At 42.0% G+C, this 25,266-nt stretch overlaps 1 protein-coding gene across 1 annotated transcript in view; it reads right to left on the reverse strand.

Moving 5' to 3' along the window:
* SNTB2 (syntrophin beta 2) overlaps positions 1 to 24,579 on the reverse strand; it is a 110,196-nt gene extending 85,617 nt beyond the window's left edge. Inside the window, exon 1 of the mRNA XM_031950086.1 lies at positions 23,931 to 24,579. Coding sequence (XP_031805946.1) covers positions 23,931 to 24,504 — 574 coding nt within the window. The 5' untranslated portion in view covers positions 24,505 to 24,579. The remainder of the gene's footprint in view (positions 1 to 23,930) is intronic.
* Positions 24,580 to 25,266: the final 687 nt, after the last annotated feature.

Below are 25,266 nucleotides of genomic sequence, written 5' to 3' on the forward strand. Positions count from 1 at the left end.
TTTGATACTGTCAATCACCTTCTTAATATTTTTGGGACACCCCTCTCTGCTGGTTCTCTCACCTGCCAGCTTCTGTCTCCTTTGCCAGATCCTCCTACAGATCACCTCTAGCTGTACAAGTCCCTCAGGGACGGTCCTTTCCTCCTCCCTTACAACCGGGTCCATCCTTTCCTTCTCCCTTACATCAAGGTCCGGTCCTTTTCTTCTCCTCCTCCCTTACATCAGGGTCCGGGTCCTTTTCTTCTCCCTTACATCAAAGTCCCATCTTTTTCTTCTCCTCATTATATCAGGGTCCCGTCCTTTTCTTCTTCTCCCTTACATCAGAGTCCCATCCTTTTCTTCTCCTCCTCCCTTACATCAGGGTTCCATCCTTTTCTTCTCCTCCTCTCTTACATCAGGGTTCCATCCTTTTCTTCTTCTCCTCCTCTCTTACATCAGGGTCCCATCCTTTTCTTCTCCTCCTCCCTTACATCAGGGTCCGATCCTTTTCTTCTCCTCCTCCCTTACATCAGGGTCCCATCCTTTTCTTCTCATAATATCAGGGTCCCGTCCTTTTCTTCTTCTCCCTTACATCAGAGTCCCATCCTTTTCTTCTCCTCCTCCCTTACATCAGGGTTCCATCCTTTTCTTCTTCTCCTCCTCTCTTACATCAGGGTTCCATCCTTTTCTTCTTCTCCTCCTCTCTTACATCAGGGTCCCATCCTTTTCTTCTCCTTCTCTCTTACATCAGGGTCCCATCCTTTTCTTCTCCTCCTCCCTTACATCAGAGTCCCATCCTTTTCTTCTCCCTTACATCAGGGTCCCATCCTTTTCTCCTCCTCCTCCCTTACATCAGGGTCCCATCCTTTTCTTCTCCCTTACGTCAGAGTCCCATCCTTTTCTTCTCCTCCTCCTCCCTTACATCAGGGTTCCATCCTTTTCTTCTTCTCCTCCTCTCTTACATCAGGGTCCCATCCTTTTCTTCTCCTCCTCTCTTACATCAGAGTCCCATCCTTTCCTTCTCCTTCTCCTTACATCAGGGTCCCGTCCTTTTCTTCTCCCTTACATCAGAGTCCCATCCTTTTCTTCTCCTCCTCCTCCCTTACATCAGGGTCCCATCCTTTCCTTCTCCTCCTCCTTACATCAGGGTCCCGTCCTTTTCTTCTCCCTTACATCAGAGTCCCATCCTTTTCTTCTCCTCCTCCTCCCTTACATCAGGGTCCCATCCTTTTCTCCTCCTCCTCCCTTACATCAGGGTCCTGTCCTTTTCTTCTCCCTTACATCAGAGTCCCATCCTTTTCTTCTCCTCCTCCTCCTCCCTTACATCAGGGTCCCATCCTTTTCTCCTCCTCCTCCCTTACATCAGAGTCCCATCCTTTTCTTCTCCTCCTCCCTTATATCAGGGTCCCATCCTTTTCTTCACCTCCTCCCTTATATCAGGGTCCCATCCTTTTCTTTTTCTCCTCCTCCCTTACATCAGAGTCCCCTCCTTTCTTCTCCTCCTCCCTTATATCAGGGTCCCATCCTTTTCTTTTTCTCCTCCTCCCTTACATCAGAGTCCCATCCTTTTCTTCTCCTCCTCCCTTATATCAGGGTCCCATCCTTTTCTTCACCTCCTCCCTTATATCAGGGTCCCATCTTTTTCTTTTTCTCCTCCTCCCTTACATCAGAGTCCCATCCTTTTCTTCTCCTCCTCCCTTATATCAGGGTCCCATCCTTTTCTTTTTCTCCTCCTCCCTTACATCAGAGTCCCATCCTTTTCTTCTCCTCCTCCCTTATATCAGGGTCCCATCCTTTTCTTTTTCTCCTCCTCCCTTACATCAGGGTCCCGTCCTTTTCTTCTTCTCCCTTACATCAGGGCCCCATCCTTTTCTTCTCCTTTACATCAGTATCTGTCCTTTCCTCCTCCCTTATATCACTTCGCTCGGGGACCTCATTTTCCTGCAACAATATGCTGACCTTCAATTCCATATCTTCAACTGCCTTTTAGACATTGAACCATGAAGTAGACATCTTAAATTCAGTAACAGAACTTGTTATTTTCCCTCCTCCCCAACCCTGCCCTGCTCATTTTCCCTCTCATGGCAAGAGGGCAAGGCTACCCTCCTGGTCATTCAGGCTCAGGGCCTGCGAGCTAAACAACTAGGTTGTTCAGGGGATAGAACCCTGGACTTGGAATCAGGAATGCACACCTTCATCAGTTCAAACCTGGCCTCGGCTACTTCCTAGCTGTGTGACTCTGGGCAAGTTACTTCAACTTGTTTGCCTCAGTTTCTCCTCCTGTAAAATGAGCTGGAGAAGATGGCCAACCACTCCAGTATCTTTGTCAAGAAAACCCCAAATGGGGTCATGGTCTGACAATAGCAACAAAAAAATCTCATTCTAGCCAATTGTAAATAATATTAGGCAGTCAAATTTGAGTTAAAAAATTGAAATTGTCAAGCCTCAAAGAATTTCTTTCATGAAAATGTAGCAAACTCATCCTAACCAAAGCTTACAGAAAAATGGAAGAGTATGAGTGGTATTTTATTCAATCTATTTTATGGAAAGATAGCTTTTAAATAATGGTCACTTAAATAACAAAAAGGAACATTGGGAGGCCAGAATGTGATACTTTCTCAATAAGGCAGAACTTCAGTAGAAAGACTGAGGGTTTTGACAACATAGGCAAGATTGCTTTTCTTAAAATACTAAGGATTACTTAGGAATTTTTTTTTTTAAACAGCTGTAAAAACTTGTCATCTTTCATACAATAAAACTGGATCATATAAACTTTTGCTTCCTTTTTCTTTCAAATACAGTCAAAAGCCAATCATTTTCTGAGAAGTTGTCCATTATGTACATTATGTGAAATTTAAAGGGGTCTGGTGGACCTTAATTACATGGAAATTAAGGGATCTAGAGGAATGAAGAAGAAAGAATTTGTCAAAATAAGGCAGTCACACTCAAAGGTAATAAATAACCCAAAGGAGAGAAAATAGAAAGATGATAAAATTACGAATCTTTATTCCCTCCTTTTAGAGCTCTCCATCTCTCCTATTTAATTCAGAATAAGAAATCCTATAAACTTTTTTTTTTCTCTTCTCTTTTTTTGGGGGTAGGAAGGGGAGAACAAGCATAAATGAGTAGGTGAGAATGAAGTTCTCTCACATATCCTCCCAGATCTACACTAGATGAATTTGACCATGTGTTTGAGGTCTCCCCAATTGCTAGGAGGCTCCACTCTGGGAAACTAGCAATTATGGTACATGAATATTTGAGAGGAACACTGAAGAATGCAATAATGGGACCTCCCAGTGCATGAGTATGTCAATAATTTAACCATATACAAATATCAGTAACATAGAGTTCCTAAAATAAATAATTTTTATTCCTTTCCCACAACTGGATATAGACCAGCAATTTGAATTAAGTAGAGAGGTAGTTTAATGCCAAGAAGCTGTGGTAAACTGAAGAGTGGAAAAATACTTGCTTATGTCACAGACTACCCAGCCGAGACAGATTAATGAATGGGCCTATGTTGCCCATTTCCCTACCTTGGCAGGTCAATTGAAAAAAGAACTTGCTCTCGTTTGAGGGTCACTATTTTTAAATAAGTCTTAAGAATTCACACAGTCTAATAAGTCTGTAGTAGGTTCATTTAGACTTTAGGAAGAAAATATTAACTTAATCCCTTTTCCAAAAGACATATTAGGGACAGCTGAATGGCATAGTGGGTAGAGCACTGGCCTGGAGTCAGTAGAGCCTGAATTTAAATCTGCTCTTGGACATTTACTACCAACTATCTCGTGACCCTGGGGAAGTCACCTAACCTAAACTGCCTCATCAAAAAAGGAATGAATCATTCAGACCATGTAGTATCCCTGCCTGAAACATTAGAAGTTTGCTAGCAAACAAGCACAGACTTAAATTTTTTCATCTCTAAACAATGTGATGTGTATGTGTGCATGTGTGTGTGCATATATATGTATACTTTACCTATTCCTATATATATCTGCATGTATGCAAATATACATACATGTCTACATATTAGCCTTTGCCCATTCCTGTGTGCATGCATGTGAAAGAGAGACAGACAGACTGAAAAGGCAAACTTCTTAAAATCCAAAGTGTCACCATTTTGGAGGGGTTTTTGAGTATTAAAATTCTATATATGATGTTTAACTTTAAATTGGATTCCTTGCCTTCTAGGGGAGGAGAGAAGGGGAAGGGAAGAACACAAAATTTAGTAAGGGTGAATGTTGAAAATTATCCATGTATATATTTTGAAAGCAAAAAGCTTTAAATTTTTTTAAAAATAAAAATGAAATAAAATAAAATTCTACATATGAGACATAGACAAAAGTAGTGAGACCTTATGACCAGTGAGGAAATTCCTGAGCAAACCTACGAGCATCATACTAGCCACAGGAACCAAACACACCAACCCTCTTTTGTCCTCGCTTTCCCAAGAATGAGAGAGGGATCCCTAATCTCCAATAGTCATGGCCCCCAAGAGCAACCTTAATATAGCTTTTTAAGGTTACAAAGCACTTTACAAACCAAGCCCAGACATAACACCATCCAACAGCCTTCCCTAAGTGTTAGGTGATTTAGTGATGTTGTTACTTCAGTTGTTCCCAAGGCTGCATGACCTACTGAACCTATCTGTCCACAAACATGACTTGCATGCACAAGGTCTGACAGCAATCACATGTACTACTGAGAGTTTTTATAAAGGTAAAGAATTGTATTTACTCTATACCACGTCATGGATAGACCATTTTTTTTTTTAATAGCCTTTTATTTACAGGACATATGAATGGGTAACTTTACAGTATTAACAATTGCCAAACCTCTTGTTCCAGTTTTTCACCTCTTACCCCCCACCCCCTCCCCCAGATGGCAGGATGACCAGTAGATGTTAAATACATTAAAATATAAATTAGATACACAAGTATACATGACCAAAACGTTATTTTGCTGTACAAAAAGAATCAGACTCTGAAATATTGTACAATTAGCTTGTGAAGGAAATCAAAAATGCAGGTGGGCATAAATATAGGGGTTGGGAGTTCAATGTAATGTTTTTTAGTCATCTCCCAGAGTTCTTTTTCTGGGCGTAGCTGGTTCAGTTCATTACTGCTCCATTGGAAATGAATTGGTTGATCTTGTTGCTGAGGATGGCCAGGTCCATCAGAATTGATCATCATATAGTATTGTTGTTGAAGTATATAATGATCTCCTGGTCCTGCTCATTTCACTCAGCATCAGTTCATTGTAAGTCTCTCCAGGCCTCTCTGAAATCATCCTGCTGATCATTTCTTACAGAACAGTAATATTCCATAATATTCATATACCACAATTTATTCAGCCATTCTCCAACTGATGGACAACGGATAGACCATTAAGATCTACTTTGTTTCTCACTGCAGCAATCCAAAGGTGGGATATTGGCAGAGAAACCGGCCCTAATGCAGACACTCAGGACCCTGAACTCAAAGCCCAAGAAACTGCGCAGAAACCACTGCATCCCCAGACCACCAGCCTGCCCCTAAGCCTAGGCCCCTGCTCCCAGCCTAGGCCCACGCCTCCACCCTAGGCCCCTTGCCCTTTAGCCTAGGCTGTGCTCCCCCTCACCCCCCATCCTTAGCCTACCCCCCCCAGCCTATGTTGCACCCCCCTCAACCCCCACTCTTAGCCTAGGGCCCTGCATTGCCAGAATAGGCCAGTAGCCATCCTGAGAAGTTGTAACCTAGATACTGCTTCTAGGGCTGCCACAGGGCCCACCTCCCCAACACTCACAGCTACTGACCACCAGGAACAGAAAGCCGGAGCTGGCCCCAAATCAGAAGTAGGCGGGATTTTACCGGTGCCAGCACCACCACAAAAGCCCAAACCCCAGGTCCTGCCCTCCAGGAGCCCCCAGTCTAAAGGAGGAGATGATGGAAACAAGCAAATAGACCAGAGAAAAAGAAGAGAAAAATAGAGACCATCCCAGAGGGAAGGCAGGGAGCCTTTGGCTCAGGCTTGAAGCACAGAGGAGAAGGGAAGGAGGGCCAGGCCTGGGGTAGGTATGAAGAGCTGCACCCCACGGTTATAGCAGGGGAGCATCGGCCCTGGAGTTAGAGGGACTGCGATCAAATCCAACTGCAGATACTTACTAGCTGCATGACCCTGGCAAATCCCTTAATCTCATAGCCTTACCCCAACCCCCCAAAAGGGAGCGGCTGGAAGACAGAGCTATCTGATTTTGTACAAGTATTCCCAGAGCTTAGCTCAGTACCTGGCATACAGTAGTTGCTTAATAAATGCTCATTCATTCATCCATCCTGGGATCCTATAACCCTGTAAGGTGTGACCCTTGGTCAGGGTGCAAGTTCAAAATCTTATCAGGAACCCTGAGTAATTAACTCTCTGACACCAAACAGATCTATTTTGGGGTTCCCCATGCTTGAAGTAGCAATGCATAAATTAATTTGGCAGGTGGAGGATGGGAGATGTAGCTCAATGCTACAGGTGAGCTCAGACAGCCAAAGGTGGAGGGTGGAGAAGTCTGCTACTGGAACAGATGGCGTCTCATCCCTTTGACTCCTCTGTGGACGTTCCCTTACCCAGCGGCCACTGCTTCCTCTCTCAGATTACCTGTCACCCACTGCACAGAAGTCTGGCTGGACTCGGCTCCCCGTTCACAGGGAGGGTTTGCGAGGACTGCGGGGGCCTTAGTTTGTACCACACCCTACCCCCAAAACCTTTCATCCGGGCTGGGTAACTGGCCCTGAATCAGAACGCTACTTTCCCACCTCCACAGGAAGTATCAGAGATAACAAGGGCACTCTGGGGCCTCTTGCTCACCAGTGTGGTGACCTTTCTGCTCTGCCACAAGTCTTCTGTCTGTCTCTGGGCCCTACTTCCCTCGGCTGCCCTAAAGCCACCCCCCCCTCCCCCCCCCCAGCTTCTGTTTCCTTAAGGATCCAGGCGGGGCTGGACTAGAGCTCTCAGACCCCTGCCAACTCTATAGCCCAAGAGGCTGTCAACCTACAAATGAGAAATTTACAGATCTCAAAAATATTTAAAACATGTTTTTTTTTCCTTGTTTAAACTTTTAGCTGAAGTAAAGCAGTAAGTAATAAACAGAGCTAAGAAGATTAACATTCCTTTCGGCTTTGCTCACCATATTTAAGCCCAAGGAATTAGCAATTGTTCCTCCCCTCGAAAAAACTCCCAAATGTACTCCCCTTTTATTAAAGAATTAATGTCTAAATGAAAGAAACATTTGGCTAAGCAATATTAAAGGATTTCCTACCTATGCTTTCGTTCACATGTTCCTTTCTGTCATTCATTGTTAATCCAATGGTGGTACTGAAATTTTAAAAAATCTCTTATAGGTAAACAATATATAGAAGCAACTGAGTCCAATATTCTACTGACTGACAAAACCAAAGAGCTCAGGGCAAGAACTCTCTATTCTACAAAAACTACTGGGAAAAGTGGAAAGTAGTCTGGCAGAAAACAAAATAAGCTCTATAGAGGTGCATATACATCACATATGTGTATTATAAACAAATTAGTTAAGCAAGGAAGAAATTATCTGTCAAATGACTGGAGGAAGAGATCAGGACCAAAGATGGAAACAATCACAGAAGAAAAATGGGACAATTTTGATTACATAAAATTAAAGCAATCTTTGCACAAACATCACCAATGCTGCTCAAATTAAAAGATAAACACTGAGTCTCTCTGACAAAGGTCTTATTTCTAAAACACACTAGTGATAGTTCCCAGGGAGGATGTGGCCCTAACCCTAAAGCCAGTTGGCTTGGGGAGTGCAGTAGTTCAGATAACAATCTGTGAGTCAATAATAACAAAGTTTCAGAGACAATGAGATTGTATACCAGACCAAGTCTTGCCTCCAACTCTAAGACCACACCCCAATTCTACCTCAACGCCATAAAATTTAACCCATCAATGACATGAAGCACCTGACCATCTTTTTCCTATAAATTTATCTTCTTGCTCTTAGTTCTTGGTTAAAATTCTTTTGAAACTTAGCCCACACCCTCTTCAACAATGAGATGAAACAAATCCAATAGAACAGTAATGAACTGAAGTAGCTACACCCAGCAAAAGAACTCTGGGAAATGAGTGTGAACCACTACATAGAATTCCCAATACCTCTATTTTTGTCTGCCTACATTTTTTATTTCCTTCACAGATTAATTATACAATATTTCAGAGTCCAATTCTTTTTGTACAGCAAAATAACTGTATAAATATGTACACATATATTGTATTTAACATATACTTTAACATATTTAACATGTATTGGTCTACCTGCCATCTGGGAGAGAGAGTGGGGGGAAAGAGGGGAAAAACTGGAACAAAAGGTTTTACAGTTGTCAATGATGAAAAATTACCCATGCATATAACTTGTAAATAAAAAGCTATAACAAAAAAAGAAAAAATAAAAAGAAATCACAAAAAAAAGGAAATTTTTAAAAAAAAAAAAGAAAGAAAAAAACTTAATAGGTGTGTCAATTATGATAAATCTTGCCCCTTGAGATGGAGATGGGTCCAAGCCTGCAAATTCTCTTGAGACACCTCCAGACACTGGTCTGGAACCCTAATCTTTTGGAGATCTCCTAATGTTGTGCCACAAATTCCTTTTATTGTCCTGACTATCTTAGACATCATCAGAATGTTGGATGCCTCTCCCCATTCCAATTTATCAGAAAGTCCCTTGCTTCCCCCCACCCTGTCAGAACCGGATTGATAATCCGTCCCACCTCTCAGTGCTCTGATTCCGCCCCTGTAGCTGAGCCACCTCCATATATATGTCATTGAGAACTCCCATTGGTTGCTGGATGCTTTGGACATCAGCCCTGGGGGTATCATGCCCTGAGCACAACCTCTCCCTTTCAAATATTAAAAACTTTATAATCTCTATTATGCCTCAGTTTCTCCTGCATTACACTTTGAACCCCAACATGGGAACAGATTCAAATTTCTAAGGAAAAAACAAACTGATAAATGATCAAAGAATATGATACTAGCTTTGCTATCCAGGCAAGTCACGAATCTGAATATGCCCATTTCCTCATCCATAAAATATCCATAACAATAGCATTTACCTCAAGACCAAAGGGAGGATAATCAAAGGAGGTAATGATAGTTCCTTTTGGCTTTTTTTTTTCTTTTCTTTTTTTTTTTTGATAATTGCTTTTTATTTTCAAAATACTTTTGGAAAGCTGGTTTTCAGCATTCACCTTTAAAAACTTGTGTTCCAAATTTTTCTCCCTCCCTCCCCACTTCATGTCTCCCCTAGACAGCAAGTAATTTATAAGTTAAACAAGTGCCACTTCTTCTAAACATATTTCCACATTTATCATGCTGCACAAGAAAAATCAGATCAAAAAAGGAAAAAAAAGTGAGAAAAAAAAAAAAGCAAGCAAAACTACAAGAAGGGTGAAAATGCTATGTTGTGCTCCACACTCAGCCCTCTCAGTCCTCTCTCTGGATGTAGATAGCTCCATCACAAGGAACTAGTCTGAATGGCCCCGTGGGTAATGATTGTAAAGCACTTAGCACAGTACTCACAAAAAGCTCTCAATAAAGTTCGTTATTGTGACTACAGGAACAGGAAGAAATCCAAGAGACTAGCAGCCCTATGAAAAAAGTGCTCTCAATTACTAATGATCAGAGAACTGCAGGTTAAAGTAACTGAACTTCCAGTTCAATGAATTAATAAACATTTATTAAGCACCTAAGAAAAACCAGACATTGTTCTAAGAATTGGGAATACAAAACAAGGCTCTAAAGGAGCTTAAAAATCTAACAGAGGAAACAAGGTAAAAATGTGTTCAATAAGTTAGACACTGGACAACCAGGAAGGCATTAGAACTAAGAGGGGTTGGGACATGCTTCCTGTACAATGAAGAACTTTGGTTAGGTAGCTAGGGGGCTCAACAGATAAAACAGTAGGCCTGAAGCCTTCTGAAAACAGAAGGCCAACCCGAGGTCAAATGCTACCTTAGACATTTATTAGTGTGGACCCTGGGCAAGACACCTGACCTTTACTTGCCGCATCCTCTCCATCCATAAAATATGGATAATAGCACCTACCTCCAAGGATAATAATAAGGAATAATGTGAGGATTAAAAAAAAACGTTGTGAAGCATTCAGCCCAATGCGTTAAGGCTATAGAAAGGTTGGCTGTTATTATTATTATTAGCTGGGATTTTAAAAAAGCTAGAAGTCAGTAGGAAGAAATAAAGAGAGAACAACGTGCATCCGGGGGATCGCCACATTGAGGAAGTGAGCATCTTTTTCACTGAACAACCAGGAGCCAATATCACCAAACTGAAGAGGATATAATAGGGAGTAATGTAATAGAAGACTGAAAACATGGGAGGGGGCTCTGAACACCAGACAGAAGACTTTCTATTGATCCTGAAAGCTACAGCGAGCCACTAGAGTTTACTTGGGGGGGAGGAAAAGGGAGAAGGGAGTCACAGACCTGGGCTTCAGGAACATCACTAGGGTGGCTGAAAGGATGGACCCCAGACCCAGATGAAAAGGATGAAAAAGAAACAAGCAGGTTGTGGGAAAACGCAATCCATGGTGGGTACAACTGTGAATTAGTCCTGTCTTCCTGCAAAGCAACGTGGCACCCCACCCAAATATATATGTATATGTGTATGACTAAATGGGTATGCATGTGCACATGTGTGTGGCTATACATGCCTGCACGTATACGGTGTGGCCACACGCCTGTGTTTATGACTGTATGTGCACATGCGTGTATATGTGTGGTTCAGGGTATTGTGTGACTATACAGGTCTGCATGTCTATTTTGTGGCGACACACCTGTGTTTATGGCTCTATATGTGCACACACATGTGTGAGTATATGTACATTGTATGTGTACATGGCTATCTTGCATGTGTGTGCATGGCTAGGGGGGGTGTGTATGTGTGGCTATGTATGTCTGACTGTGTGCGCACACATGTGTGATTATGTGTGTATAAGGGCACATAGCTGTGTGGCTATACATGTGTATCTGTTGAGGCTCACAAGGGACCCCAAACTTTGGGGTCACAGACCGGCACCACCCATATCCAAGCCAAGGAGCAAAGCTTATTGTCATTGTAAGGCCAACTGAGGAGGGATAAAGTCCAAAGAATTTTAGCCCCGCCTGAGAAGGAGCCACTGAGATACTGTGTGGCCTGGAGGTGGGACTGGGGAGATCTCAGGAATTTGTTATCACTGACCAGCAGACCTAGGACTATCTTAAGGGCAGAGACTTGAAATCATTGACAGACCAGATTATCAGAACAATAGTATTCTAAGGTTAGAGAGTCTCAGGATCCCAAGATCTAAGGGAAGAAATATTATTCTATTCTAGGCCAGACTTTTACAATCATTGACAGACAGATTGTTAGAACAATAGTACTCCAAGGTTGGAGGGGAGGAGAAGACCACGGGATTCCAGATTCCAAAGCCAGAAGACTTTAGAATCACTGACAGATTGTTAGAACAAAAGCACCCCAAGGCTTATTGATGTGTAGGGGCAGCTAGGTGGTGCAGTGGATAAAGCACCAGCCCTGAAGTCAGGAGGACCTGAGTTCAAATGTGATCTCTAAACCGGTCCTAGCTGTGTGACCCTGGGCAAGTCACTTAACCCCAATTGCCTCAGCAAAAAAAAATAAATTTATTGCTGTCTCCCCTAAATAAGCTATATTCCATCGTATCTGCATGTATATGTGAGCATGACTCAATAACTGTATGTATGTGTGTATGACTACATATGTATACTAACATATATGTGTGTGTGTTTACTACACCAGAAAAATGGAGATCAATTCAAAGAAAGCTGGAAAGACTAATGAATTAAAGCACCTAAAATAAGCACAACCAGACAAACAGCTATTATAATAGCAAAACCATTGTAAAGATAAAACTTTAAAGGACTTAAGAACTCTGATCAATTATAATTCCAAAGGACTCATAATGAAACATACTACCCATCTTCACACAGAGGGGATAGACTCAAGAGTACACAGTGAGATTATTTTTGTTTGGGGAGGACCTGGCCCATGTAGGAATTTGCTCATGTTTATTTTTCTTGACATCTTGATTTTTGTTTCTGCGTTCTCAATTGGGGGACAGGGAGTGTGGGAAGGAAAATGTGAACATGAAAATAAAATAAAATTTAATTCTAGAAAAATTCTCACCTTTGAGAATTATTCTACATTTAAAAGCATTTTTTAAAAAATCCATCCCCCATTAGATCAACAGGCAAAGGAAAGTAACAGAGTCCATCAAATTGGCAATGGCAAAAAAAAAAAAATGTTCAAGAGTAAATGTTGGGAAGGAACAAAGATTTACTGCTAGTGGAGTTGTGAAGTGGTCCTGTCATTCTGAATTTTACCTGCTAGCTCTGCATGAGACTAAACTGTGGAACCTTTTGACTCAGCAATTCTACTTCTGAATATATATTCCAACAAAGTTCAAAATAGAAACAAAGATCCAATATAGACCAAAATATTCTTAGCAGCAATTTTTGTGATAGAAAAAAAAAAAAAAAAAGAAAGAAAATACAGTATGTGCTCATTTACTGGCGAAAGGGCAAAAAAGCTCCGGTATGTGAATACAACACAATAAGATAGTACAGCAAGAAAGAACATGAAGAATTCAGAGAAAGATTTGTCCATATGGATGCAGAGTAAAAGCAGTAGAATCAAAACAACAATATTCATAATCACCTACAACGAGGTCAATTAAGAGATCACTAAAAGTAAATTGAGCTGAGTAATGAAAGAACCAATGAAGTACATTCTACCCTCAAAAGATGATAAGGTAACATACCTTTCCTCCCTCAGGCAGAGAAGTAGAGAACTATTAAGGTGGGGCCAAAGTTTCTGAATCAGAGGTTTTTGCTTAATTGCTTTTCTTTGCCTAGAGTAAAGGTGCAAACCAGAGGAGGTAGCATGCAAATGATTGGACTATGAAGTATAGTCAAAAAATAACTGATTTAGCAAAAAAAAAAAAAAAAAAAAAAAAAAGAGCTACCAAATATTTCACTACATCTCTCCATCTTAATTTCCTTATTTTCATGAGGAAATAAATTATTTCTATGAAAAAAGGATATAAAGAGATCCATAACTCTTTAAAATATGTAAATATTATTTTAAATAAAAATAAATTTATAATAACCTTTTTTAAAAGTAGCTAACAAGCAACAGTTAAAATTTACAATGGAGTTCTTAGGCCAGATAATTGAAGTTATTATCACTAATAAAACCTTCAAGGGAAAGCAATATTTTAGCTAGAAAGTCCTACATTTACTTCTGAAAGAAAACTAGCCTTCTTATCAGAGAAATCATCATACTGCCTTTGAAAGTTATGAATTTTATGTACAAAAATTAACCACTTATCTAATAAATCCTCTAGCTGTCATATTAAAAGTTCATTGCACCATACACATAAACGAACATCCATCATACATCCTAAAACCCAATTCATAGGATACCTGTAAACTGGTAGAAGTCCTTATTTAAAATGGTTTCTTGAATATGCAATTTTTTTTCTTTAAAGAATAAAGTATCATATAAATTACTTTCTCATCATCAGATGCCCCCTAATTAAAGCTATCTGGAAAAGCAGCCCTTTCCAGCCCTAATTGTTAAGCTCTTCTGCCTAGCTGAAGGTGCTTCTCTGCAGAAGGGAACCACTGCTCCTAGTCCTGACCCCAAGGAGCAAGAGCTCTTTCCATTTCTCTGATCTTCCTCCAATGTGTCTCTTGGAACATCTTCATCTCCCTCAGGCTCAGCCCCAGGAGCTGCCTCCACCAACAGACTCATCCTTCACCTCCAGAGCCCCCCGCTAACGGTTAGCTCCTCCAAGGGAAGGACTGTTTGTTCTTCTCTCTGTAGGTCCATCTCCCAGCAGAGGGTCTGGGCCAAAGCAAGAGGATTAACAGAAGCTTGTTGATTCAAGGCAGGTATAATATTTCCAGTTTGTCTTTGAATCCCCAGGGCCTAGTCCAATACCTGTCACCTAGCAGGCCATTACTAATGCTGGTTGATTAAGTTAGCATCAAAGCAGGGCTTTAAACTAGAATAGTTTGCAATACATAATGTACTACAATCATGTAAAAGAACTTATGCAGCAAGATGGTGCAGTGGAGAGCTGCCTCAGTTTCCCCATCAGTAAAACATGCTGGAGAAGGAAATGGCAAACGACTCCACTATCTCTGCCAAGAAAGCCCCAAATGGGTCAGGAAGGCTAAGTGACTAAAATGACTGAACACCAACAAAAGAATTTACACCCATTTATAAATATCTCTGAAGAAGTTCTCTGGCTTTTCCTTTATGTCCCTCTTTAATTAGCTGTTCAATTAGGCCACTTGAGTAAGGATATAGTCCATGGGGACTCGGCTTCTTATTTCTTTCCTAGAGGCAGAAGTAAGAACAATAGGTAGGAAGTCCAAGGAGGCAGCTCCAGCTAGATTTAGCCAAGTCAGAAGCACTTATTAAGAGGTTCCAAGTAGCCAGGCCCCAGGTTAAGAGCTGAAGGAGAAAACATTCCTACAATGAAAGCTGCTCCCAAGTGGAATGGGTGGGGAAAAGGCCCCTCCCTGGGGGGTCCTCAGAGACTGGTTAGGAAACCACTGGTTGGCCATTAGGGGATTTGCTTTCCCTTAGCCTAGGTTGGACTCCTACCCAGTTCTGAAGATCAATCCTTTTCTGAGTCTGCTCAAATATCTACACGGACATTCGGCTGACAGCATTCCCACATGAAGCTGACGACCTGCCAGCTCATTCCTTATTGATCACATGCATGGGCAGATCTTTCCTCATCCTTCAAAAACCTTCCCTCAAGCTCTCCTATCTTTCCTCCCTTTCAAAAGGACTCATGGAAGACGCTACCAAAGAAAGAACTATGGAGTCTGCATGCAACCAAAGCATACTATTTCCACTATTTTGGGTTTTTTCTTTCTTGTGGTTTTTCCCTTTTGTTCTGATTCTTTTTTCACAACATGACTAATGTAGAAATATGTTTTATATGATTGCATGCTTTATGTATAACCTATAGCAGATTGCTTTCTGTCTTTGGTGGGGGAAGGGGAAGAAAAAGGAGGGAGAAAAAAATTTAGAATTTAAAAATACATAAAAGTAAATGTTGAAAACTATCTTTACATCTCATTGGAAAAAATAAAATATTACTAAGAGGCAAGAAAAATTTAAAAAGAAAGCAAAAGCTGTGTACAAAAATTGCTTCTACTGGGTCTCTTCTTTATTTCTCTACCCCCTTACAAACTGAAACTGTTCTTTCTAAAGTTACCAAGAATGTCTTATTTTGACAATTATCAAAGTCTGCCTTTTCAGTCATCACTATACAATTCCATATAGCTAGAGAATCTGTCACAGTACATGATGGAGATACTGACCTCCATATGGGTTTTCTTCTCAACTTCCCCATTTCTATCAAGGGGAACAATCTGCTTTCTGAGGCTGAAAAATCTTGAAGTCATTCCATAGTAGATCTTCCACCCAAGCCAGGCCCTCATAACTTCACGCCTCTATCCAGAGCACTATCTAAAGATCAGCTACAGTACATTGAGTTCTGGGTCCAGACCCTAGCTATGGGACTCTGGGCAAGCTACTTAATCTCCCTTCGCTGCTTCAATTTCTGTAAGATGGGATGTTGAAGTGAGCACCTCCCTTCTAAGGTTGGGAGGACAGAATGAGATAACATTTGTAAAGCCCTTAGCGTAGTTCCTAGTATACAAAAGGTGCTCTATAAATGCTACTGATTCTTGTTGTCAAACCTAAGACAATGCCTCATATCTCCAGGCCCAGGGCCCCAGTGATTTTCCCCCAAATACTCCTCTGCTTCCTCCTAATAAAGAACATCAAGTTCAAAGTCCCTTTCCTGGTTCTGGCCTACGTTGGGTCAGTCTAACACTGACATCCCCAGTGTCATATTCAGGCTCCTTGTCGCCCCCACAGCCACGGCTCAGCCTTGCCCGGGATCCTCTTCTCCTGGTCGGACAGCTCCCTGACCTCCTGTGACCACGTGTAGCTAGGACCGCACGCTCAAGACTGGGTTTTCCTCTTCAATTGGATTTCTTCTTGGGTCCCCCACAATGCCTAACAAAAAAATAACCCAGAGTGCCCAAAGAAGCATTCAGGAGATCTGGGTCTCAGTCCGAGCGCTCTCCTGGCTTTGGCTTATGGTGAGCCCAGATGGAAGGCCCGGGCTCAGGTTCCTACTTGTGACACTAACCACAACATTGAGCAATTCCCTTTAATCTGAAGGTCAGACAACTCTTACTCCCAAATCACATGACTCACATCTAGCACTTCCCGCCAGGGACTAACCACATCAGGAAATCACAAATACTTCACCCTGAAGTGACCTTGGACCTGGCTTTCCATATCTTTAAACAAGGACCACACTTACTTTACTGAAAAAAGAGGCACCTATCCGATGCATCAAGAAGCTTTTATTAACTCCTATGTGCCTCATACTGTACCAGGAATTGGAGACAGGGTCATGGAGAGAAAAGCAAGATTGAACATGGCCTCTTCAGCCATCAACCTTTTTGTTTTTAATATTTATTTTATTTCTGGTTATGCGTATATATTTCTTAAATACACATTTCTTTGTAAATCACGTTGAGAGAGAAAAATCAGAACAAAGGGGGAAAACCATGGGAGAGGGGGAAAAAAAACAGAAAAAAGAAGTGCACATAGCATGTGTTTATTTATATTCAATCTCCATATTACTCTTTCTGCAAGGATGAATGCGACGACCGCACTAGCACTCCGGACACCCCAGAATCAGCCGGAGTCAGGATCAGCAAAAGTCCTTAGTCTTTATTCTTGGTCTTTAAGGATAGAAATGAACAGGATGGAAGCAGAATCTTCGCAACCGCCTTCTTCCTCGTCCACCAAATTCTCTGTATACACCAATCGTGGAGCCAGCACAGGAGAGTGGGAAGAGCCATTTTCCAAGCATATGCCCATAGAGTATTGTCCAATCAGTAGTTAGCTTCAAGTGCTTGCTGTCCTGACCTCAGTGTATCAACTCAAGAGTTTCAGCCCTCTACAGATGAATGTTGAAAACTATCTTTGCATGTATTTGGAATAAAAGGCTATTTTTTTTTTTTTTTTTGCTGAAGCAATTGGAGTTAAGTGACTTGCCCAGGGTCACACAGCTAGGAAGTGTTAAGTGTCTAAGACCAGATTTGAACTCAGGTCCTCCTGACTTTAGGGCTGGTGCTGTATCCACTGAGTCATCAAGCTGCCCCAAATGCTATTATTTAAAAAAAAAAAAAAAGCATAGCAAAACAAAGCTGTATCCAAAAACATATGTCTCACATTACCCCTCTGCTGGTAGCAGGTCTCATCGTCATCCCCTGAAGCTGGGTTTGGTCACGATATTAATAATGATTGGTCAGTTTTATAAGTTGTTTTGCTTTACATGCCTTGTGCTCACTGTGTAAACGGTTCTGGTTCTTTCTACTTCACTTTGTATCTGGTTATATGACTCCCTCCAGGTTTGAATCCCCTTCTGTCATTTCTTACAGTACAACAACATTCCATGTTATTCACAGACCATAATTTGTTTGACCTTTCCCTAATTTGTGAAACTACTACAGATATTTTTGACCATTGGAGCCCTGTCTCTCTATTATCTTTTTGCAGTACATGACTACTCGTGGTATCATTGTATCAAACATACATTTTTATTTTTCAACATTTCAAAATTACTACCCCTAATGACAGCACATCAATGAATTGTGCTAGGATAATTATGCAATTTCAAACATCTCTACCATCGTGACTCATTCCCTATCCCACCCCAGTGGAAAATGTATAGAGTCTATGTTCTATAGTTAAAATCAGGGAACTGCAACTTGAAGTATATCCCTGATTTTAACCGTTTTTGAGACAGGAAGCATTCAAAGAGACAATTAACCAAGACACTGCCTATTTTTTTTATGTTTTTCTAATATTTGGGGTTTAGAGAAGCCAGATGGTACAGTGGATGCTAGAATCAGGAAGACCTGAGTTTTCAAATCCAACCTCAGACGCTAGACACTCAGTCTAGCTGTGTGACCTTGGGCAAATCACTTCACCTTGCTTGCCTCAGTTTCCTTATATTAAAAACTGGAGAAGAAAATGGCAAACTACTCCAATATCTGCCGAAAAAATACAAATGCAGTCCATCACAAAGAGTCACATAACTGAACAATGATGTTTATTGAATGGGTGTTAGAACTACTACTAAAATACTACACCTTCTTTCCAAAATCTGAGGATTGGAGGTTGAAACATGAATGGCTACTAATGCAACAAGCTGCAGATGAAACTGAACTAAAATTTTCTATTAAGTCACATCCCTCCCACCCTTAACGTCTATTGCCTTCGGTAGAACTGGTTAGGTTTTATACCAACATATACCATCATTCACAGGACTTAGGTTTCAGTGGGATAAGCATGCTTAGCGATTTTCCTAGGCCAAACATTTCATTTTACAAATAAAGCAGCTGAGGCCTGGAGAGCTAATGGCCTAGCTGGGCTTTAAACCCAGGTTCTCAGATGTCTAAATGGCCCTTTTTAAAATACAGTATTTGTAAAAAACAAACAATCAATCAGAATGGCCTTTAGTCATTAATAATTACAAATAGATGATTGGCTGAATAACTTTATACCAGGGTTTCACCAACATAATATTAAATATGAACAAATATCATAATATCACAAAAATGTTACTCATCAGGGTAGCATAATACAGGGGAAGACTAACAGACCTATTTATTCTAAAATAAGTAATTTAAAAGATTTTGGATGAGAAGTGATTTTTTTTAGAATCACCTCAAAGTAATATTTTTGGCCATATAGGAAACCTTAACTAGACTGCTCCCATATTTATTTGTACAATGTGCCTGACCTTCTCAGATCATTCTTTGGTCTGCTATTAAGATAGGTTTAACTACTAAGAGACTTAACTATATCAACCCATAAGGTTTTCTCATCCAATACCAGGATACCCCTTAAATCTCATACAAAAAGCCACCAAACTAAATAAACATCTAATTCATGGCTAGAGAACCTTACTGAAGAGACTCATTTACATTTATAATTCACATTCCTATCAATACCAAAAAAAAAAAAAAGTCATTCCAGCTCCTTCTGGGGGAAGAGTTGCAAACAAAAAAGTCTCTCTCTTTTTTTAATTAGTTTATGTTACAGATCTTGAGGTCATCAATGATAATGTTCCTAGGAATGAATATAAATTCACTCTCATTGGGGAGTCAAGACTACACCACCTAAGTATGGAGACCAAGAAAGAGACATAAAAGGAAAAAGTGGGAAAATGATGCTGAGAATTCAGAACAGAAGCACAAGTATAGTTGTACTATAGCAGACTTTCTGAACAAAAAGTAAGTAAGTCAGAAAAAAAAGAAAGGATCCCGAATTTGAGAAAGTGGCAATGAACCCAAACTCCTTGGCATTTTATTCTCACTTCAACCATTCTTAAAGAGTCTATTTTGATCATATATACACTCTACACCAAAATAATCATTTTAATACTAGCTTATTCATCAATATAAAAAAAATCTAGGATAAGTGTAACCTTATTATAGTGTTGTTTTATTTCCTTTTCATTGTTAGCAAATATTGCATAAGTTACTAGACTGCAAAATCAAAGAAGACAATTTGGACTGCTTTTTCCACTTTATCAAGGATAAGTTCATAAATCAAAAAAAAGTTTTAATTTAGGTTTATTTAACAAAGTCATGTCACAGGGGCAGCTAGGTGGCTCAGTGGATAAAGTCCTAATGTCAGGGGGGCCTGAGTTCAAATCTGCTCTCAGACACTTAATACTTCCTTTCTATGTGATCTTGAGCAAGTCACTCAACCCCAATTGCCTCAGAAAAGAAAAAAAGTGATGTCACTTTGTTAAATGTTTTGCATTACAAGGTAACCAGGTACCTTCCCCAACCCCTCAACTTTTCAGTGAGTGGTCTTCTACTATCTGACAGTACCATCTTTCATTTTCCATTAATCACACTTTAGTCTCCAAGTTCTCTATTGTTCAGCCAAACTGGCTTGCTTGCTATGTGCCATCTCAAAGCTCTTGGATTTTGAAAGGTTGCTCCCTTACAGGTAACAGACTCCTTCCTCACTTTTACCTCACAAAATCTCTAGTTTAGTTCAAGTTTCAGCTCAAGTGTTTGAAGCTGCTAGTGCTTCCATTGCACAAAATTACTGTATCTACCTACAGAGGTCATTTCGTTCAAGAGAAGAACTCCTTGTGGTCAGTAACTGTACTGTTGACTTTATAGTCCCAACACATTGCATAGCATCTTATATAATGGGTATTTAATATATGCTTAGTACCTATAAGAGTTATGGCTACCTGTTTACATTCAATAGAGAACAAAAACTATGCCTGAGCCACCAAAAAAAAATAATTTTACCTTGTTTATTAACATTGAAATAAAGATTAATAATTAACATATTTTAATTAATTTATATGATTATTAAATAGTTAATAAGTGAATAATGAAAATAAAAAATAAATAAAAATTAGTTTTGTGTGTATTTGTGTAAGTGCATCATTTACTTACACCAAAGTACCCTTTTCCAAATATGCATGATCTACTTGGGAACAAGTGAAAACACCTTTGTCAGAATTATCTCTAACTTCTAGTTTGTTGGTTAGTCTCTTCTGCTTTGCTCTTTTTGTTCCTACATTTCTCTTGCCTAGGATGCCCTCCTGTCTTGCCTATTTTGCATCTGCATCACTTCTTTTAAAACCTGGCTCAAAATTCTCCTCTTCCAAGCAGCCTTTCTTCCTTGAATGATCATCCTCAAACTCCTATGCTCAAAGTATATACTTCTGCATCTATACCTACAGTTGACATTTTTTTTTTTTGCCCATGGGGAAAATAGATACAAATACATAAAATACCAACTAGATCATAAGTAAATACTTTACTTCTTTTTTATTGGCCATAGCACAAAACTGTGCACAAAGTATGAAGGTGGCACCTAAGAAATGACTGAATGAAATCAGTAAGTGAATAAAAAGCTCAACTCAAGTGCCAACCCCTACATGAGACCTTCCCTGATACCCACTCCGAGTTGTTAGTGCCAATGCCAAAATTTTATTTTGTATTTACTTATCTATGAAGACATTTTCTTCTCCAACAAAATTGAAGTTCCTAGGTGGTAAAAACCACTTTTTTTCTCTCAGAATCTCCAGCAGTCAGTACAATGTGGATTCAATACGTGCTTACTAAATGCTTGCTGAATCAATGAATAAAAAGATTAATTCAAACATTTCTATATAGTGATCTGCTTCATTAAAATCCCCTGATGGGTCACTTCCACATACATATCACACCTCTTCCTGGAAGCAGGGATTTTCAGCCTTTTTTTGTGTGTCAAGGATTCCTTTGGAATCCTGATATAGTCTATATATTCTTTCATGTTGTTAAAATGTTGTTTTTAAATGAATAAAATAAAAAACCAGAAGATTATGGAGAACACTAATTTTATTAGAATAAGGATGTATTTTTTCCATCCAAATTCACAAAACTATTAAAATCTAATCACAGATCTCTTAAAAAATCCCTACTTAAAAGAATCATTCCATTTCTTCCTTATTTTTGAAAATGCCAGATTTTTTTTCAGTCTAGTCCTGTAATTTCATCAGTATGGGGAGATCCAGGTATGGAAATTTTCTTCAATTAGGCAAATCTGTAATAAATTTATCTGTTAACAAATCTTAATTGTGAGACATTAAATGACTTGCTCATAGTCACACAATTACTTTGTTTCAAGAGGAATGACTTGAATACAGATTTTCATGACTTTTAGACAGGCTTTCTATTTTCTATGCATGTTGCTTCTAAATTCCAGATAAAATTTATCACCTTAATACTATATACAATCTTAGTATCAGAAGGTCATTTTATCTAATTCATAACTAAATCAGCTTATCCTCCACTTCAAGGCCTCTAGTGAAAGGAAATCTACCTTTCAAGGCCTAGTGAAAGGAAATCTTCCAAGTCCACATTGGACAATTAAAATTATTGGGAAGTTTTCCTTTAGATTAGGCCTAAATCTGTCTTTTTGTTAGACTTTTCCTTGTTTTCTTTCTGGAGACAAATGGAACCAGTCTAATTCTACTTCCATATGTGAGACTTTCAAATAGTTAAAAAGATAACACACCATCTTTCTTTCTTTCAAAGGCTCCTCTAAGGGTGAGTTCTCAAGGCCCCTGACCTTATTGGTGGCTTTTCTCTGGTTGCTCTCCAGTTTGTCAATAAATGTGGTCTTTGCTCTCCAAGTTTGTCAATAAATGTGGTCTTTCCTGAAATATGTACCCAGAACTGATCACAATATTTTAATTGGCATCTAAATCTAAATGACTAAAGTGGATAGTCAGACTCCCATTTTCTGCACATTATACCTCTCAATATTGTAAAACCACAAAGTCTGTTGCGCTGCTGACTCATTTTGAACTTAAGTTTTACTTTCACAAGTTTTATGCAAAGTCTACCGTCCTCATTTGATTACATATGCACTATGTTTAAACTACATGTGACTTTGGAGCAACTATAAATTAACAATGATGTATGTAAATAATGAGCAAGGATAAGAATTACACACACATGTGATTTCATTGTTTTAGAAAACCTACAGTGACTAAGTTCCTCGACAAGAACAGGTCAGCACCTTTTTTGCAATTTACCGTATTAAGAGTTGCCTGAAGCACTGAAAAGTCACATAGCCAAGAGTCATAGAAGTCTTGTCAAAAGGATGGATTTCAACCAGGTTTTCCAGGTTTGGAGAGCTAGTTTTCTATCCACTAGTACAGGCTGCCTTTTATAAGTAACATGTGCATTTAAAGTTTAAATTTGAATTTTCCAGTCTAACATTGAATTTAGTTTTACCATTTTAAGTCTCTAATTTTTAAAAAAGTCTCTAAAAAGACAGACTGGCCCCAAACTTTTGTAAACTAAACAAAAGAGACAAAACTCTTATCTTGGCAATAAACCTTTAAACGTAAGTGTGCCTTCATTGTAAACTAAGGCTCATTAACTAAACAAACTTGCCTTTTCAGCCTTCTACCCTCAGCGAAGAACGATGATCTTGTCGGGTTATTGTTGAGGACCAGTGATGGCTTAAATTCCCATAAATTAACCAGCACTTTGGTGGTAAGCCCAATGCACAGCAAGCATGGGTTTTTGTTTGTTTTTAAAACAGTCTAGGGAAGTGAGGAGTAAGAAATGAAGTCGGCTGCAGTCCGGTACTTCTCCAGTTAAACCCAATAGGTGTCATGCAAGGAGAATGTCAAACCTTAAGAAATGATGAAAAAGTGTCCCACGGAGACACTGACAAGTGCCCGTCTTGCCCCAAATAAACCTGAATAAAGCCTTTCAGGGCTGTTATAAATCATTTCGGCCGTTGCTTAACTTCTCCAGCAAGAGTCATCAGGGCTCCCCAAAGTGCCCGGCTGGTGACCAGAAACCTACTTTTACTAGGTAGAGGGCTCCCGCCTGGCAGAGTTCCAGGGGAGACAGGCAAAACGGCAGAGGGGAGGAGGGCAGGAGGCCGAGGCCAGGCTCACCGCCCGCGCCCCATCCCATCGCCTCCCAGCAGCACCTCCCAGTCGGCTTGCCAGTGCAGCTTCCCCCAATCGCGTCCCTCTCCAAAGCCCGTGCTCGCCTCCCCCAGGGTCCCACTGGCTTTCCCGCAGTATCGCTTAGTGCGCTCGCTACACCCAGTGCGGACCTGTGCGCGCTCGCCTCCCCCGGGCCCCACTCTCCCGCCGGCAGGACCTCCCGTAGGCTCCAGCGCGCCCCCCGCCCCGGGCTGCACTCCCTCAGGCAGCACCTCCTCGCCGGCCGCCCGAGCCCGGGCCCGCCCCCCGTCCCACTCACCCTCTAGCAGCACCTCCTTGCCGGCCCTCTTGAGCGCCTGCACGGCCTGGTCATGGGTGGCCTGGCGCAGGTCGGTCCCGTTCACCGACAGGATGGCGTCGCCCAGGCGCAGCGCTCGGCTCTGGTCGGCCGCCAGCCCGGGGAAGATCTTGGAGATGAGGATCGGCATCCGGTTCTCGCGGCCGCCCTTGATGCTGATGCCCAGGCCGCCCGCCTCCTGCTTCACCACCCGCACGCGCCGCACGGGAGGGGAGCCCCCGGCCGCGGCCCCGGGAGGGCTGGGCGGGCCCAGGCCGCGGCTCGGGCTGCCGGGCAGCGAGTCCCCGCTGCCGCCGCCGCCGCCGCCGCTGCCGCCGTTGGGGAGGCCGTTGAAGGCGGCCAGCGCCGGCCCCAGCGGGGGGTCTGTCTCCGCCGCCGCGTCCCCGGTCAGGCTCAAGCTCTCGCCGCTCAGCTCGGCCACCACCCGCACCCAACGCTCCCGCAGCAGCAGCTCCACCAGCCCCGCTTTGGTGGCCCTGGTCCACACCGCCATGGCCGGCCCGGGTCCCGCCGCCGCCGCCGAGGCCAGCCTCATTCCAGACCGGGAGTCCCGGCGCTTCCCCCTTCCCGCCTGCGGGGGCGAGGCCCCGCCCCCATGCTCGAGAATCCATTATTCATGAGCGGCCCCGCCCACTCCTTCTTTTACCGCGGGGGGCGGGGCCGCTTCCGGGAAGCGGGGGGAGGGGGGTGAGCTGACTGTGGCTCCGGGATAGCCGAAACTGCCGCGATCTCCAAGCGCAAGGTCACGGCCGGGAGCTTGTTAGGGAATCCAGAAAGTCTGGGCTGGGGCCGCTTAGAACAAAGTGTCTCCGCCGGGAGGGTGCCCAGGAGGTCTGGCCTAGGGAGGGGCTCAAAGAGCCCGGAAAGTCCGGGCCGGGGCAGGTTAGAACACAGTGTCCCACTGGCAGGGTGATTAGAGAGCCCAAAAGTCTGGGCCGGGGCAGCCTAGAACAAAGTGTCTCCGCCGGGAGAGTGCTTGGGGAGCCCGGGAGGTCTGGCCTGGGGAGGCGCTCAGGGAGCCCGGAAAGTCCGGGCCGGGGCAGCTTAGAACACAGTGTCCCACTGGCAGGGTGGTTAGAGAGCCCAAAAGTCTGGGCTGGAGGCGTTTAAAACGTTAAAAAAGTGTCCCAACTGGGAGGGCGCTCAGGGAGCCCAGAAAGTCCGGGCCGGGGAGAGCTGGGAGGGCGCTCAGGGAGCCCAGAAAGCCCGGGCCGGGGAGAGCTGGGAGGGCGCTCAGGGAGCCCAGAAAGCCCGGGCCGGGGAGAGCTGGGAGGGCGCTCAGGGAGCCCAGAAAGCC

This window comes from Sarcophilus harrisii, chromosome 2, assembly GCF_902635505.1.
Source record: "Sarcophilus harrisii chromosome 2, mSarHar1.11, whole genome shotgun sequence".
In the NCBI taxonomy this organism is placed as follows: Eukaryota; Metazoa; Chordata; class Mammalia; order Dasyuromorphia; family Dasyuridae; genus Sarcophilus; species Sarcophilus harrisii.